This window comes from Zootoca vivipara, chromosome 5 (assembly GCF_965207765.1).
Source record: "Zootoca vivipara chromosome 5, rZooViv2.hap1.1, whole genome shotgun sequence".
NCBI classification, from domain to species: domain Eukaryota; kingdom Metazoa; phylum Chordata; class Lepidosauria; order Squamata; family Lacertidae; genus Zootoca; species Zootoca vivipara.
The window spans coordinates 38,779,719-38,797,029 of NC_142588.1; the positions used below are offsets into that span (position 1 = coordinate 38,779,719).

General features: G+C 40.6%; 1 protein-coding gene across 3 annotated transcripts in view; it reads right to left on the bottom strand.

Annotated features, from left to right (window-relative positions):
• Window positions 1–17,311, bottom strand: part of MGMT (O-6-methylguanine-DNA methyltransferase) — a 178,751-nt gene that overhangs the window by 156,260 nt on the left and 5,180 nt on the right. For all 3 annotated transcript variants that reach the window (XM_088670422.1, XM_088670423.1, XM_088670421.1), the window contains one exon: window positions 9,389–9,437. In XM_088670422.1, coding sequence (XP_088526548.1) covers window positions 9,389–9,412 — 24 coding nt within the window. In that variant the 5' untranslated portion in view covers window positions 9,413–9,437. The remainder of the gene's footprint in view (window positions 1–9,388; window positions 9,438–17,311) is intronic.

A 17,311-nucleotide genomic window follows, 5' to 3' on the forward strand; every position in this document is an offset into this window, starting at 1 on the left:
CCTGTTCTCACAGTAGCCTACCAGATGACTATGAGAAACTCGCAAGCAGGATCTGAGCACAGCAGCCCTCTCCCCTCCCAAGGTTTCCAGCAAATGCTATTCAGAAACACACTGCCTCTGGTCATCAAACAGTTTCCTTCTAACATCAATACATTACTCGAAAGAAATGTAATATATTAGTTAACAGTGATAGTTGGCCCAGTTCATGCTGCCTTTGTAGTATGAGATTAAATTCACAAACTTTGATCATCATTAAAAAAAATGATTTCATTTTCTTTAGTATGAAAAAGTCTAGCAATTCTGGATGGTTGTTTATTTACTACTAATGGGAAAACATACAGTGGTACCTCGGGTTACAGACACTTCAGGTTGCAGACTCTGCTAACCCAGAAATGGTACCTCAAGTTAAGAACTTTGCTTCAGGATGAGAACAGAAATTGTGCACCGTGGTATCTCAGGTTAAGAACAGTTTCAGATTAAGAATGGACCTCCAGAACGAATTAAGTTCTTAACCCGAGGTACCACTGTATTTACAAATTATACAATGAGCAGTGGAGGCTAACCCAACCAGTTTCGCGCATGGGGACAGATTTGTGTTCAACACAACAGTGTTTATGTGTAGCACTGTTATTTTTCCCTGCAGGAGCAAATAGGATCCATTTGACTATATACAGAAGAAAATTAATGGGTTATCGAACACTTCAGCATCATCGCAAGTTATTTCCTAGTTTCCGATTCTTCTTCAAAGCCTATTCCGATAAAGCCTTTCCTGCTTTTCATCCTTTCGTAGCTAAATGCTACCAATTTATTCTACCCAGTCCTCAATTGCTTTACCAGATCCTGTTCCTCATGTACAACTTGGACTTTAAGCCCCTGGGCCATGTCACATCTCTGTTCTTCATGATACCTTGCATGCTGCCAGCAGTAAGTATTAAACTACCAGCCTTACAACCTACTCATATACAAACAACAGATCCTGGAAAACACCTGACATTAAAACATTTAACTTGATATTCACTTAGGGGTTTGCGGCTCACAAAATGACCTAGACCTATGACTCTGTTTCTCTGATTCCACAAAGAATCAAGGAAATCTTTCAGTAGCATAGAGAGTATCCAGAGAACCAAAGCAGCAGACAATGCCCAACCTACTGAAATCCCATCATGGATTTTAAGGGATATCAAGAAGAGAAGAAACTAATTAAAGTTGAAATATCCTGAATATAATCTTTATCTGTTGACTCAGCTCAAGAGATTAAATCCCTATATACTTGGTTATATGAGAGAAAGAGAGAGAGAGATTAGTGATCCCTTCCCAGCTGTTAAGGAGCAATACCTGAATATAGATTTCTTGTGGGAGTCCATAAGAGAAGACAAAACATGTGATTGGAATGATGTCAGTTCCCCAAAGACACCAACTCATACTTACACAGAAAGAAAGACATCTCCATACCTTTATATATACACAAGAGGAAATATAACAGAATGATGCCTTTATTAGTGCCCAAAGCAAAAGAATAATGGATTACAATAGTTCATCCTGGCAATAGACAGAGTTGAAAGTAACATGAGCAGCTGATGTACAACATTTCTAATGTTGTTACATGAATATGCTTCTTCCATAAATGCAGCACTTCCAGTCCTATTTTTACCAAACTCTTCCAAAGTCCAAGAAAGCAAGTTCTGAAACATTCAGTATGACTTGTAAGACATTTTTGTCAATACTATTAGTCAGAATATTTGAATAAGAAAGGTAGAAAATAAAAATAAAACCCAAACTAGAAACTAGTTTGAGGGGAATACAATTCTTTTTTGTTTATTTCTATTTGTTTAAATCAAACAGAATAAACACAGGGCTCCTTCTGCCCAAGAAATGGACTGCAATCCAGCAGAGGCTCCCATTGAAGGAAGAGTGAAAAGCAATGAACATCAGTTCCTTCTTCTCCCTACTGCTTCCCATGTCCCATGCCATGCTGTTTTGGAGGGTCCCGCAACTCTGTGGAGCAGATTTTCAACAAGTCCTGGAGGTCCTGCAGCAAACTCACAGGAACTCTGGATCCATGGTATACAACTTAATATCCCCACCCTGATCATCCCCATTTTCATACCAATGATCAAATTATGAACAATCCAACTATTATCTACTCCAGGGGTGGCCAACTCCCAAGAGACTGCAATCTACTCACAGAGTTAAAAACTGGCAGTGATCTACCGCCTTTTGGGGGGTTCGGGTCAAAGTTGTTGAGTTTTTTCAGGGAGGAGGTAAAATGTTAAGCTTTTTTTAGGGGAGCCACAGTTGTTCAGGTTCTTTGGGGGGGGGGAGCCAATGATCTACCAGTGATCTACCACAGACATCCAGTGATCTACCGGTAGACCATGATCTACCTGTTGGACATGCCTGATCTATTCTATTGCATCCCATATTGATTTACTCTGTCATAGCCCCATCTTGTACTGAGCCAAGAAGCTGATTTGGGTAAAGATTAGCTAGAAAAACGTAGTAATATATTAATATATTTTAAGGCAATTAACATTCCAAAATATGTTAGCAGCTACAGTATATTTAATTTGTACGGTGGTGTGTATTGCGACCTGCCTTAGGTCAGGTCAGGTGACTCTGAGCAATGTGAGGGTCAGAATGTACTCATGCAGATCATGAACCCTTGTTTAAATAAAGTCCTCTTTCACTATTTGGGTTAAATCAGCACCCATCTGGCCTACAAAGCCCCAATATGCTAACAATGCAGTTGCAATACTTGAGATCCCAACCTAAGCAAGTTGTGTAATGCCAAGTTTAAAAAAAGTAATCAATAATAATCAGATTTATATCAAGTTTCAGGTCACTAACTCTCTCCAAGGTTTAAAGAAGGTTGCTGTTAACACTGCAAGTTGCTGTTGTAATTGATCCTATCGGTTTGGCATTTATAGATATATTATTTCAAAAACATGTAATAAGGCTGCACGATTCAATCACTTTTTTTTATCGTCAATGTGAATGTTTTGGTTGTTTTATCTGTTTTAATATTTTGTAATAAACTTTTTTTTTAAGGATTCCTTTTTGCTGTTTTACAAAGTCTAGCATGGGAAGCGGCCAGGAAGCTACCAGATGTAAGGGAGAAACAAACAGGACTCTTAAATATATGGGCTTGGATCCCAAGAAAAACAGAGAATTTCACTTAGCCAAGGGGGTTTCCCACATCCATTCACAGTACAGGAGAATGACTATTTGCATGTAATTTATTTATACCCTGCCCATCTGCTGGATTTCTCCAGCCACTCTGGGCGGCTTTCAGCAGAATATTAAAATACACCGATTCATGTAGAAGGCCTCAGGTTCTATCTCCAGAATCTCCATGTAGGGCTAAGAAAGAACCCTATCCAAAATCCTGGAGAGCCACTTCCTGTCCATGTAAACAATAGAGAGCTAGATAAACAAACAGTTCAATTAAGCAGAGGTCAACTTTCTATGTTTCCCCTGGAGCTCTTCACATCCTGGAAAAGTGACTGCTGAGATATGAAGGGCCTCTATAAAAGAGTGCAATACAACATCCCATGGAATCAGCACTTGGCAAAAACTAAACTAAACCTTGTGCTAGTGGGTACACAAGGGGCACTTTTGGTCCAAGCCGTGGTGCCGTGTAATTTCATGATATTCGAAGGAGGGGGAGAATAGCGATGGTATGGGACAGATCCAGCTCCTAAGGTGACATGCAGCAGGGATGAATGGGACCTTTTCAGGCTTAAAAAAAAGGTCAACAAGAAAGAGGTAGGCAGTTATCTTCCCATGCCTTTCAGAGAAGCAAAGTTGTTTTGCAATGGTGACGTGGTTGCTTTTGTTCTGGGTGGCGTTACTCCTGAAAACGTCCGTAGTAATGCCTCTCTGACATAGCAAGACGACCTCTCTTTATCCCATGCAGGGCCACTGCAGCTGCAAAGACAGCCAACTTTAGAAAAGTGCCTCAACTGTCAAATTTGTCATTTAAACGTCAGAGGCAGACACATGCTCCAAGTCAAAATAAAATGGAAGCAATAATAATTCCCCCTCTTAAGGAAAAAATGCTTGTTGTAGACTCCAGCATGACAGCCATATTCCATGGTTCAATGCTCACTACAGACTTGCCACTTGAGGGCAGAACGCATGATTAATTGAAATAAAACACGACTGTGCTAAAGAAAATATATTGCCAAGGTGGTGGTGGTGGGGAATACACCACAGCTAACAATATTTCAGATGTGGGGACATAATAGTATCATTTCATTTTTATGACATCAGTTCACTAAATATAGAAAAACAATATATTCAGTCAATGGGCGGTTAGAGAGAGACCAGGCTTTTTCTGTGTTTTTCCTAATCACTAATTCACTAAGAGAAAGAATAGCACCTCTGATCAACTATAAACAAAATATTGCTTATATTCAACTTTAACACACATACACAAATAAATCTATGCAACTTTCCCAAACACTGACCTAACTCTTGACATGCAGATACATCAGACAGCAACCACTTTAGACATATCCAATTGACGCGCAACCGTCAACATGCAGGTCCTTTTGGACCCCGGAAGAGGGAGGAATGGGGGCAGAACGGAGTACATTGCGCTCATGCACTCCCTGCCATGTGTGGGGACCAGGAACAAAACCCCTATGCAAAATGGTCACTGCCTGTATTGTGTTTATATTACAAATCCATGGCATGTGTGTTCACGAAAACTGTGACACTGCCTGTTGCTTGCCTGGATGGAGAGGTATGTGAAGAGGGTTTTCACAATATTTTTCACTGGTCTATAGAACCATAGTCCAAGGAATAGTAGTTCTTCTGGGGTGCCCAAGTGACAACCTACACTCATGTGTCATTCAATCCCTTTCAAGATTTCTGGTGCTATCAAATAACGGGTTTGGCTATGCCATATATACCTCTATTGCCATGTAGCCGTAGATACAATCCCTTTTCTCTAGTCTATAAGGATTGGGCTTCAAATGGCCTTAGGATGGGACTCTGGGACCGGCTGTCAGGGAAAGAGATTTATGGGCTCAAGGAAGTGACCCCTCCTCTCTCAGCTCAATCAGATGCACTATACAAGTCTGTAAATAGGATAGGTGCTGCCATCAGAGTGCATGAGGCAGTGTGGAGGATGGGAAGAGGGAGGCATAGGGATGCCGAAGGGCAGTGAGTTCTATAGAGGTGCCACCCGGAAAGATTGCCCTATCAGAGAAAAACAGGGAAGATGTGGGCCAAAAGATCAGATTTGTCCATGGAACATTCGTCCCGACTGCCTCAGCTGTGCCTCTTTACTTATCCTAATGTGGGCTTATATCCGAGATTCACACCTGTGAAATCAAGTATGTGAAACGTAAGCTATTCCACCCAATGTGTCAAGGTCTGTGCTTAGTTGGTTAGGGCAGTGTTTCCCAACCTTGTGCCTCCAGCTGTTTTCGGACTACAATTCCCATCATTCCTGACCACTGGTCCTGCTAGCTAGGGATCATGGGAGTTGTAGGCCAAAAACATCTGGAGGCACAAGGTTGGGAAACACTGGGTTAGGGAACAGCTCTGTGGAGCTTGCAATGTGGGTTCGAGTCTCAGGCCCCCTTTTAAGCACACATGTAGAAGTTGAGTGAGGCATATTCACTCCTTCATGCTAGTGGGACTCAAATTCCCATTTCCTGTTCCTGCAAACCTGTGCCCTATGTATGGAGCCACTGGAGGCTGTTGATGGCAGAATGCATCTTTGGTCAACCTCACTGGTTATTTGGCAAAAGAGCCTTTCCTTTCCTGGGTGGTGTTAAACTTTTGCCCGAATGGACTGTGTGTGCCCTTGGAGATTGTTCTTCAGTGTCCAGTCCCATCATAATTTAAGTGTAGGGTTGCCTTGGACATGTGTTAGGCACACTCTTATATCTATGCATCCTGAAGCTCCAAAACCTAATAAAAATAAAATTGTGGGATTTTCTCCACGTTTAACCAAAGCCAATGCAGTAAAATGTTTTCCATACATGAAACAGAGTAGCAAGATTTATAATCAAGATTGCATAATATTTCACAGGATGCTGTGTTATCAAAATCCACAAGAATTCAAAGGGCTGTTTCTTATATTCTCCGAGAAGCTCAAGTCAGACAAACTAAGAGATAATGCAACTAGGCATAACACAATAAAAGATATTACCCTCGCAATGCATTATTGCTGCCAATTATAAGAATCACTTCAACTTAATTTCAAAAGCACAATCACCCTCAACTGTAACAGTCTCTTTTTTAAATTTCAAACTGTATTACATTAAGGCAATAACTCACCTTCCAGCTATAATATTGGTCTCTCTTATTTCAAAAATACATTTCATAAATACTTCATCGACAAGTCAAGCTAATTCAGGTTAATTTTATTGTATTTCAGTGCTATCTCACATTTGTGTGCAATTACCTCTATCATTTTATTGCTACACCGGAAAGTAATCAGAGCAATTATTTGAAAAAGAAGGCATATAAATTTTAAGTCACAGTTGCTGGCATTTTTGATAAAATAGCAGCTTTATCTCAGAAAGTGGCAGGGACATCAGATAAATCATGCATCAGTCAAGTGTAGCTGACCCCCAAGTGCATTGCACAATATCAGAAGTGCTTCAAAAGAAACTTTCCTGCATCATCCATCATCCTCCATAATACTAAAATAGCTACACCTGAAGAGTTAGAACTAAAGAATAACAGTAAAACAGAACCCAAGCAATATGGGTAACACTATTAACAATGCTCCTCTTTAAAGTAAACTATATAGGAACCACTAGAATTTGCTTGTAAACAAATAAGTCCTATTTCCATATTGCATCTTCAAACAAATAGTCCTACAATATGTAACCAGCATCCCAACTAAATTCTATTCAAAATACTTGTCAGATCGTACACTGAAAGAAATATAAGGCACATCACACACCATGAGAGCTTGTTCAAATTTCACAAAAAGCAGGAAAAACATGCTCCGTGTTTACATGGCATTCATGGTGTTAGAAGTTATCCATTCCTCGCAGAATTAGAACAAGGACAGAGACAGCTGAAGAGGAGCAGACACCACCATTTTTGCCAATGCCCGTTATACATGGTGGAAGCTTCCACCTTAACTGCACTTCCTTAGCTTAAAAGATAAATAGTATCCAAGCATTGAGAGCAACACAATAGACCTACCACCATTAAAACGAAATACCTAATGAAAGCACCAAGTGTGGGGGCAAGAACTGAAGACTGACTGAAGGATTCCTTGGTCTCCCTGCTCAACTGGTCTCAACTTTCAAGGAGAAAATAGAAAACACAATGAAACTGACACACATATTTTTCCAATAGGACTAGTGGTGCAATTACAAAATTTGAAATGTGCCCAGTGGTGCAAAGAGTTTGCTGACCCCTGCTCTACATAAACACTCCTAACAGAATGGTCATTTGGATGTCAACCAGCACTCTACCTCACTTCTTGCTTGTTAACTTCTTCAGCAAAGGAGTCAAATGTGCATCATTATCACAGACACCAGTGTATGTGTATCTATGTAGGACAGGTTGTATTTTAAGGGAGCCTTACTGTATGGAAGTGAGAGCTGGACCATAAAGAAGGCTGATCGTCGAAGAATTGATGCTTTTGAATTATGGTGCTGGAGGAGACTCTTGAGAGTCCCATGGACTGCTAGAAGATCAAACCTATCCATTCTTAAGGAAATCAGCCCTGAGTGCTCCCTGGAAGGACAGATCGTGAAGCTGAGGCTCCAATACTTTGGCCACCTCATGAGAAGAGAAGAATCCTTGGAAAAGACCCTGATGTTGGGAAAGATGGAGGGCACTAGGAGAAGGGGACGACAGAGGACGAGATGGTTGGACAGTGTTCTCGAAGCTACGAACATGAGTTTGACCAAACTGCGGGAGGCAGTGCAAGACAGGAGTGCCTGGCGTGCTATGGTCCATGGGGTCACGAAGAGTCGGACACGACTAAACGACTAAACAACAACAACAACAACAACTGTATGCCAGGCATCCCCAAACTGCAGCCCTCCAGATGTTTTGGCCTACAACTCCCATGATCCCTAGCTAACAGGACCAGTGGTCAGGGATGATGGGAATTGTAGTCCAAAACATCTGGAGGGCCAAAGTTTGGGGATGTCTGCTGTATGCTTTGCACAACACATGAACTTCAGGCTACCCAGTTTCAAGTACAGTAGCCACAGTTTAGCCTCAAGTATGGCATTTCACTTCCTCAGGCCCCTCACTGAAAAGAGGAAAATTTTATAGCTTCTATGGGGAGGAGGAAATAATAAAACGGGAAATCCACAACCTATGTAAGCATTTAAAGTTGACCATTACAAATCATAGAGTAAAAAGATAAATGTGTACAAGCAAACGAGGAGAGGGAAGGAAAAGAAATTAATGTAATACAGGCCACAACCAATTTACACGTGGCCAGTTGACACACAACTAATGCACATGCACGCATCACGGCAACCCAGAAGTGGTCAGAAAAAGGGGCAGGTGTGCGTAATGGGGCAGGTTTATGTGCACTCTGCCATCACACACTATGATCTGGAATGCACCCCCCACACAAAACAGGGGCTGCCTGTAACTAAAGGCTATTCAGTTTATCCTGGAGGAGATTGGAAGGGTAAGGGTGTGTGTGTGTGCGCGCGTGTGTGTGTGCGTAGGTGTCAGCAAGTCCTAAGTTTTCCCCAAGCCGGTAAAAACTACCCCAGTAAATACAGTGCCAAAATCGGACTGTATCTACTGCATCTGAGTACTGCATGGTTCGCATGTATAGAAACAGTGAAAGAGCACACCTATCCAAAACGAAATGAAGGTTACCATAAAAGCCCCTTAGATGTACAAGTTTAAGTACGATCTATACAGAGGATGCTGCATCTCAGACGAGATATCAGCTAGACAATTTTGGCTTGATGTTTTATACAATACAATTTTCTACGGAGTTTAGATTTACTGTATTGAAGAAAATAACTGGTTTTACGTTAAATGCCTTGACTCAAAATATGAATTTGAATCTGAAGTTTAAGGGTTTGTTGTAAGGTGGTGTTTTTGTTGTTGTTTTTGGAAAGAAAAATAAAGATTCATCTAGCCACAGAAGAGCAGAAAACAGCCCAGTTAACCCTAAAAATACAGCAATCTTCAATTAGGTTATGCTCTGTGGAAGATAGATATGTGATGCGGAAAGGTCCACTGCTGCCTGTTACCAACCATGACAGAGCTACTGAGATTTACAATGCAGCATCAATCTTGTCAACCGGATTCTTAACACTGACTGCTGGACACTGGGGAAAGATGCCAACTACGTTATGCGAATTCTTCTCCAACATTATTACTTTGTGTGTGGACCTAAATGCACTATTTTCTGCCCATAGCAACTTACTTTTTGATGAAGTTTTGATGCCATGTTAAAGTATATGAAGCAGCACGGCCTAAGAGAAAGGAAAATTGAAATGCATTAAGAAAAAAATACAAAAGCATACATTTCATAAGCAACTAAAAGATATACAACACCCCCCCCCCTTTATTTCTCACAGAGAAAGAGAGAGAGAGGACTCAGAATTTTAGAGGATGCAGTACCAAACAGTGGATGGGAAATTTCATTAGTTGCAAGCAAACAGGAATTTTGCAGTTCAGCAGGTCATCTATCATCTGCAATGAGTCATAATCAACAGAATGAGATTATGAGGACTTCTCTCATCACTTGTCCTGTAAAATAGGGATCTACAGGATAACAGCAAGGCTTAAGACACATCCGAAAGCCTGTAAAAATAATGCTTAAAATATACTGTACTGTAGCTACTAAACACTCCATGTTTTTTCCATATACATATTGTTTCCTTCCTTAGATTAAACAAGATGCGCACAAAAGGCATTCTGAGATTAGAGAGAGAGAGAGAGAGAGAGAGAGAGAGAGAGAAGAAAAACAAGCACAAGATATTCCTATAAATTACCACGGCTATTAACGATTTAGTTTGCAAGACTGCTTTCAGCTGCAAGCAAATAAAGACATAAAAACATTTACAAGGAAGCAAGTTTCACCAGAACTATTTTAAATGATTTGCAAATAAGGAGATTTAGAGTCTAGTTCATAGTACATATATATTTTTAATTCACTCTTCTACTTTATTGTGGTTTGGAGTAATGTTGTTCTTATAATCCAACTTTAGTGATGTTTACTCTCCATGAAGGGATAATACAGGCAATCATTTACAAATGGTTAACTTGCCATACTGTGCATATAACAACCTAGGTGGTCATCTGAATTGCCCCTTCTCTGTTGATGGACAATATTTTACCTCTCCTCTGCTATCCCAGATTTCAGCTAAGGAGTGGAAGAGCAGTAAGGCTTTCTTCAACACCTTACAGCACGAGACAGGTGACTAGCTTAACCAAGTGTTTATATACACACTGCAGGAAGTTACCACACAGGATTCGTCCCATTTATTTAAGTAGAACTTATTTCAGAGTAAGTAGGCCCAGGACCATGGCCTTAAAAGTGAGCATATCAAAGCCGATGAAAGCCAAAATGTGTCAACATGAACACATGTGCCTAAGGACTTGTCTAAAGACACTAACATGTGCATAAAAACCACCCCTTGTATGGTTGTGGATTGTGCACTTCCAGCTTGTAATTTTATCAATATAAAATGCAAAAGCACATTCAGACGAGGTTGCCCAAATATTAAGATTGCAAAGCTTAGCTTCATTTTGTTTGCTGGAGGTCTTCCTTTGCTAAGTCAGATACATGTACTGGGAGTATTCTCAGATCTTAATTAGAGGGGTGGGGATGTTGAATCCTTAACAAGAAGTGGACTTCTCCCAAGTGTTTTGGTTAAATGTGTGTTAAAAATAAAGAGCTTTGAGCAGCCTGAATAGAAATTACATCCCCTTTCAATCATGCTAACCCAATTTAGTACAGGTAGTACAACCTGCCAAGACCTAGATTTCAAAGATGAAGGGGGAGGGGAGGGAGAGAGAAACCACTTTCAAAACTGATTGCGCCTTGTGCTGGATATTGTTCAATTAGGCACATTTTGTAAAAACAAAAAATATTTTCTAGACTGAATTTGCTATATTTGGTCTCCTTTTATTCCAAGGTATTTCAATTTATGTAGCTAAAAACTGCAAATCATATTCAACTACGGCTCTAGATATTTTTCAATATTATTTCATGTACTTCCAAAAACATTTGTATGTCTGCCTTACACCTGGCCGTTATAATTAACTGTATTTTAATATAATAGCTAAGTTACAAGTCCAGGCCCGAAGTACACACCATCTATCTTTGTCAACAACAGGTCAGAATGTTGAAATCTAACTATTTGGATGGGGCCAAAATGCCTTTTCGCCCCCACATTAAGAGGTGCGATTATTGACTCTACAAAATAAGAAACTGATAGGCAGGTTTTTTTTCCTGAGTACACGATCATCCCTTTTTATTCTTGCCTTCCACCGCACACTGCCAAAAGAGAAGGGGTTGTTCAGACAGCATGGAACAAAGATCGTTTCCAGGAGCAAGAACTATATGTAGGATGAGGTGGCACTATTAAATCCACAACATAATTGGTTACAACTCATAGGGTATGGTAGCACACCGGGTGAGAATCCACTCATTGGAAAGCCAAACTGCTGGGTGATGCAACCAGTCTGGCTCAGATACCAGGGTAGCAATGAGGTGAGTGACAGGCATACCTGGTTCAGCATGGCTCAAACAGTTAGTGTAGTTCTTTCTTGGATATCTTTCGGATAGCATGGTGACCACTTGCAGCCCACTTACCCTTAAATATGAATCTGACCCAAATCTAGAAATGGTTTATATTGCAGTTTAATGAACCCTTTACATTTTGTTTCATGACTGGAACAAAGGTCGTAAACTTTTATTTAGCAAATAACTCTTAATGACCTCACCCCACCCCCCCTAGGAAGAGATTCAGCTTCTCTTAGCAGACAAATGTGAAATTCCCTGCACTCCATCACAGCACTTAAAGGCAGGTTGATAAGAAGTGGGAATAGCAGGGGTCAAGTGCTAGATCTCAAGTGATGAGATGGACTCAAAGAAAGGTTGTTGTTTTTCCCCTTTCATCTTTCCTGCTGACTAATCAAAGGGAAAATATGGTTTTGAATTCCACCAAGATCCACTTGCTTTCCCACTTTTCCACAGGGAAAGTATGTGCTGTGGAGGCAGCAGGTGCTTATAGATGAACACAGGGAAGCAAGCAGGTAAGAAATAAACATTCCTTCTGATTTATGGAAAATATACTTTGGAACCGCAGCAGATAAAGCAGTTCAAATGCCTCAAGAAAGACGAACCTGCCCAGACTGCTGGGCACTTTTAAGTATTACACTTACTTCTATGATGTCCCCACACTTGGCACACTGTCATAAGTGAGAAAATGCAGATCTGCACCCCTTCCCTCTCCAATAAAATACTGTACAGTATTATTACAGGAACGTAAGGAGAGACCTACTTAGTCCAGCATCTCTTTTTCAGTGGTCAAGCAGAAGCCTATTGGAAGGCTGCAAGCAGGACATAAGCACAACCACACTTTAACCACTTCAGATTCCCAGCACCTGGTATTCACAGACATACTGGCGCTAATACTGAAGAGAATACAATTGATAGCCTTATCCTACAGCAGGCATCCTCAAACTTCGGCCCTCCAGATGTTTTGGACTACAATTCCCATCTTCCCCGACCACTGGTCCTGTTAGCTAGGGATCATGGGAGTTGTAGGCCAAAACATCTGGAGGGCCGCAGTTTGGGGATGCCTGTCCTACAGCCATTTATCTACAGCCCTTTTAGAGGCATCCAGGTCGGTGGCCATTACCACGTCTCGCAGTAGCGAATTCCTTAGTTCAACTATGTGCTATACAAATAAGTACTTTCTTTTCTTCAGTAGCAGCCGGTATGGTGGGAATGGGCTGCCCTCTTGATACAGACATCACTGCAGATTACCTGGGCATGGATTGGGTGGGACAGGGTAGCTGTGAGAAGCAGGGCTATCTGGATGTAGCAGTGGAGTGAATCCAGTGTTTCCTCCAGTCACCCACACAGCCCTGACATCGCTGCTGCCGTGCCCAGTCCAGGTGAGCTGCAGCGATGTTGGGGTTGGGATGACAGTCCCATCCCAGAACACCAGCCACTATTCCTCAAAACCTCAGTCTCTGGCAACAGAGTTGAATCCAGGTGTATGCTCATATTATGAATCTGCACCTTCAGCTTCATTTAGAACGGGTCATCTCCTCAATTGTAAACACAAGAACCACTACCACAAATCAATGCCTCTAACTTGTCAGGATCCACCTTCGGGGTCTATCCAGCCCATTATCATCTCCTGGCACAGGTGTGGCAGCTGGACAGCCTCACTGGATTTAGATGATATGAACAAACAGAGCTGGTTTGTCATCCACATATAGGTGACACCATGCCTGAAAGCTCCAAGTGACTCCTTTCAGCAGCTTCACATAGATGTAAAAAGCATAAGAGTACAAGAAGAAGAAGAAGAGTTTGGATTTGATATCCCGCTTTATGACTACCCTAAGGAGTCTCAAAGTGGCTAACAATCTCCTTTTCCTTTCCTCCCCCACAACAAACACTCTGTGAGGTGAGTGAGGCTGAGAGACTTGAGAGAAGTGTGACTAGCCCAAGGTCATCCAGCTGCTGCATGTGGAGGAGCGGGGACGTGAACACAGCTCTTAACCACTACACCACACTGGCCCCACAAGGTGGGGATTCTCTGGGAACCCACAGACAACCCAAGTTTCGCAGTGCTTCTATTTGAAAACTTATCTTGAGATGAACCAGTGAACCACTATGCTTCCCAATTTGAATTCCAATGTTTGTAGTGGAACTCCCAAAATAGGCCCCTGAGGATTAAGGATTCTCAGCAGCGCTGAATGTTGAGGAGAAAAAAAATTATATGGGAGTAGGGCGGGGAATGCAATGGCGTACCCTGGAAGAAGGCATAGCTGGGATCCAGAACAGGGGCATTTTTACACTGCATAACCTGGCATTGCTTGTCTGGCCTATACATACAGGGTTTAGAATTTCCTGAACATTCGGTCTTATATCAATCTCCACATAGATGTTCAAGCATGTTCTGAAAATAACAGAAATAAATCTTGGTTTGAGAAAACTGATGGCACTCAGTAAGGAGTCATAATTTTTCCTTAGCCATTTAGCTGGCTTGAAATGTCATGGATGCTTTAACAATTCACACAGCTAGACACAGCTCCAAGAGCTGTGTTGTTATTTGGCAAACCGATTGAGGCCAAGTGCATTCTCTGCTTGGTAGATCAAGGAATGATGTTGGGAGTCTGTTCCAAAGCAAGCTACAGCTCTGCTTTCACAGCTGGACATTAGAAGTGTCTTAGCTTGCCACTAAGAGAGATCCCAGCATGAGGGAAAGCAGTAAATATGGCTGAAATAAGAATCTACCTCTATTCTCTAAAAGAATTACAGTATTCAGAAAGCGTTTTTATAAAACGGCCCTTTTTTACACAAACACACAGCCTCACAGATTTCCACAAATGTAGGTTGTAAAAAAAAAAGCTATCTGTAGATGTATTGTTTCTACCTTTTGCTTCCTGCTTTCAGCTGATAGCCACTGTTCTGCATTTCAGGTTTCAAAATACAATGGAATCAATAGTCCAACTTATATGCTCTTTTCCTGAAAATATCCAGAAAGGAGCTCCCACAGCTCCCTTAAACTGCTCATTCTGCTACTAAACTACTGTTCTTGCCGATGTTTGATTTAAATCTACTTCCCAGTCATTTATTCCCATTGCTTCCATTCATCTCCCCTGTGGATAGGGTGAGCACACCTTCCTCTTCATTGTGAGTGCCTTTAAATATCTGAAAGCAGTCAACAAATTCTACCAACAGGAGAAGAGTCATGGACGAACAGTCTTGTTTTTCAGGATTATTGAAGCAGTGTTAAAAATCACTAAATCCGACTACAATTAAAAAGAAACATACGGTAGCTAACAGAGTTTAAATATGTATGCATATGCCAAAATATTATCTTTCTGTGGTGGTGAAGGGAAACCATGATACACAGTGGATACAGTCTCAATTTAGCATTCAAATAAAAGCTATTATTACATCAATCCAGACTATGCATAAAATTCCATATGAAAACACTTAAAGTACATTAGATTTTTTTGGTCAAGATGAAAAGACTAAAAAACCCAAGCAATCTATTCTAATTGGGTTCCCATGGTAACTGTACAATTGGGTTTTTCAATGTAACATCCCAAAGGCCCAATGCACACTTGTAAAATATACTTCAAACAGCCTGAATTGTTTTTACATTACAGCACTCCCAGGAAGATCAATTACTATACATCCCCACCCTAACTATTAGTGGCAGGAGATGTTAACACTATTGGCCATATTAACATATGTCATGTAAGAACCACCACGTATCGCCATAATTATTTAAAAACTAAGCTGCACACTTTTAGATCCCTCAAACGTGTTTTAATATATAAAGCCAATACTAGCGGTCATGTTTACCAAACGTAAGAAATCAAGCCCAAATATATGCCAAGCAATTTTCCTTTTTATATTGATTTCAAGGATAAACAGAATCAATCATTAATAATTACATTATAAGATGACCCTGAGGGTTAATCATATTCTTAGAGATTCTCACTATGGAATTATCAACAACCACTAAATGGAGATAACTGAAAAGAATTCAAATCCACATTTTAAATATTAATGGCACCATATAAAACAAAGCATACCCACTAACAGATGACTTTTATTTGCAATAATTATAGCAGCAATCTTCTTACCCCTCCAATTCAAGCGCATTTCTACCACCTAGCTCCAATTTCAGAAAGCAACAGCTTAGGCAGTAACTATAAACCATACAAGACAATAAATACATTTGCACTTGCCCCATCTTAAACCCATTGGGTGCAATCTACGAAGTGCTGGTCCTATAGAACCCCGCTCTGTTTCTAACCATTCTTTTTATACTTCAGGAGCTTAGTGCCAGATAAAGCCAAAATATTTCACTTATTTTGCTGTTCAGGATGCTATTTACACCCAGGAGACACTCTCACATAGCCCAGAAGGAGCAGGTAAGTCAACGGAACTAGTCATAAGTGTGCACAGTAGAATCTTTATGGTGAGATACCCACCCAACTTTGAGTATTCATCTTTCCAAATATTATTTGCTTCACAGGATAAACAGTTCCTATCAATAACAGCATTATTTTCACATGCATTGTTTCTGCATGACTTTGTGAACATTCCCTTCAAAGATAGTAAAGTTGGCCAAGAAGTTGTACCGTCAAATGGCATTTTGTTGGTCTCTCTAAAGCCAAGTTCTCAGATATGCTCCCTTAATGTTTAATTGCTTTTAGAATGTTTCAACTGTTTTTGAATGGCTTTTTTGTTTCTTTTTTAAAAAAACAAAAACTTTTTTGCTATGTTTCTGTTTGCCTCCCTGCGTTTGCTCAGAAGGGAAGGATATAAATTCAATTCAATAAATAATTATCACGAACAAGTTCAAGGAAGTGTGAATTTGTGGCACTTCACTGGTTAAAAGAAATCTGGGCAATGGCTTCCTCTTATAAGTAGCTATACTACCTATTTGACGTCTGCAAATGTAATGCTCTGTTCTAAGCTTTGTGCTCAATATACTATCACTCGGACTTGTTTTCTTCAGGGGGTCTTCTTTGACACTTTACTGAGCAGTGGAAAAGTCATTCAAGAACACCAAAGTCCTGAAGAGCACTGTAAATAAATGCCGAAGCAGTACCCTGCATCTGAATGGTCTCCATACTGAAGATAATTATTTCATTGCTTGCATTTTACACTGACTGATCTAAATCACAGTAACACAATTTAAATATCATTATAATGGCAACCGATTCATCAGCACCATCATTTACAAGGCAGCATTAGTATGCTATTTACTAATAAGTATTGGTTGAAGGAAGTTTGTACAGTACATGCAATGAACAGTTTTCATAATGGAGGGCAGCAAGCAAGCAGTGGTGCCCAGTAAGGATGAAGCTGGGACTATTAATGTCATAAATTTTGTTGAGTCAGGGATAACCACGGAACTGGACAAGTTCATTAATGACCCCAAATTATTCAGAGTGGTGAAAACTGAAACAAACTACCAAAGCACCAATAGCATTCTTCCAAACCAAGTGAACAGAGAACAAAATGGCAAACTCATGTAGGACAGACAACCAGTGGTTGTTATCCTTGATACTTTGAGCTTTGGATAGACCTTTTCAGACTTCCTAAACTTCCTAGGTTCATCCTAAATGTCTGCAC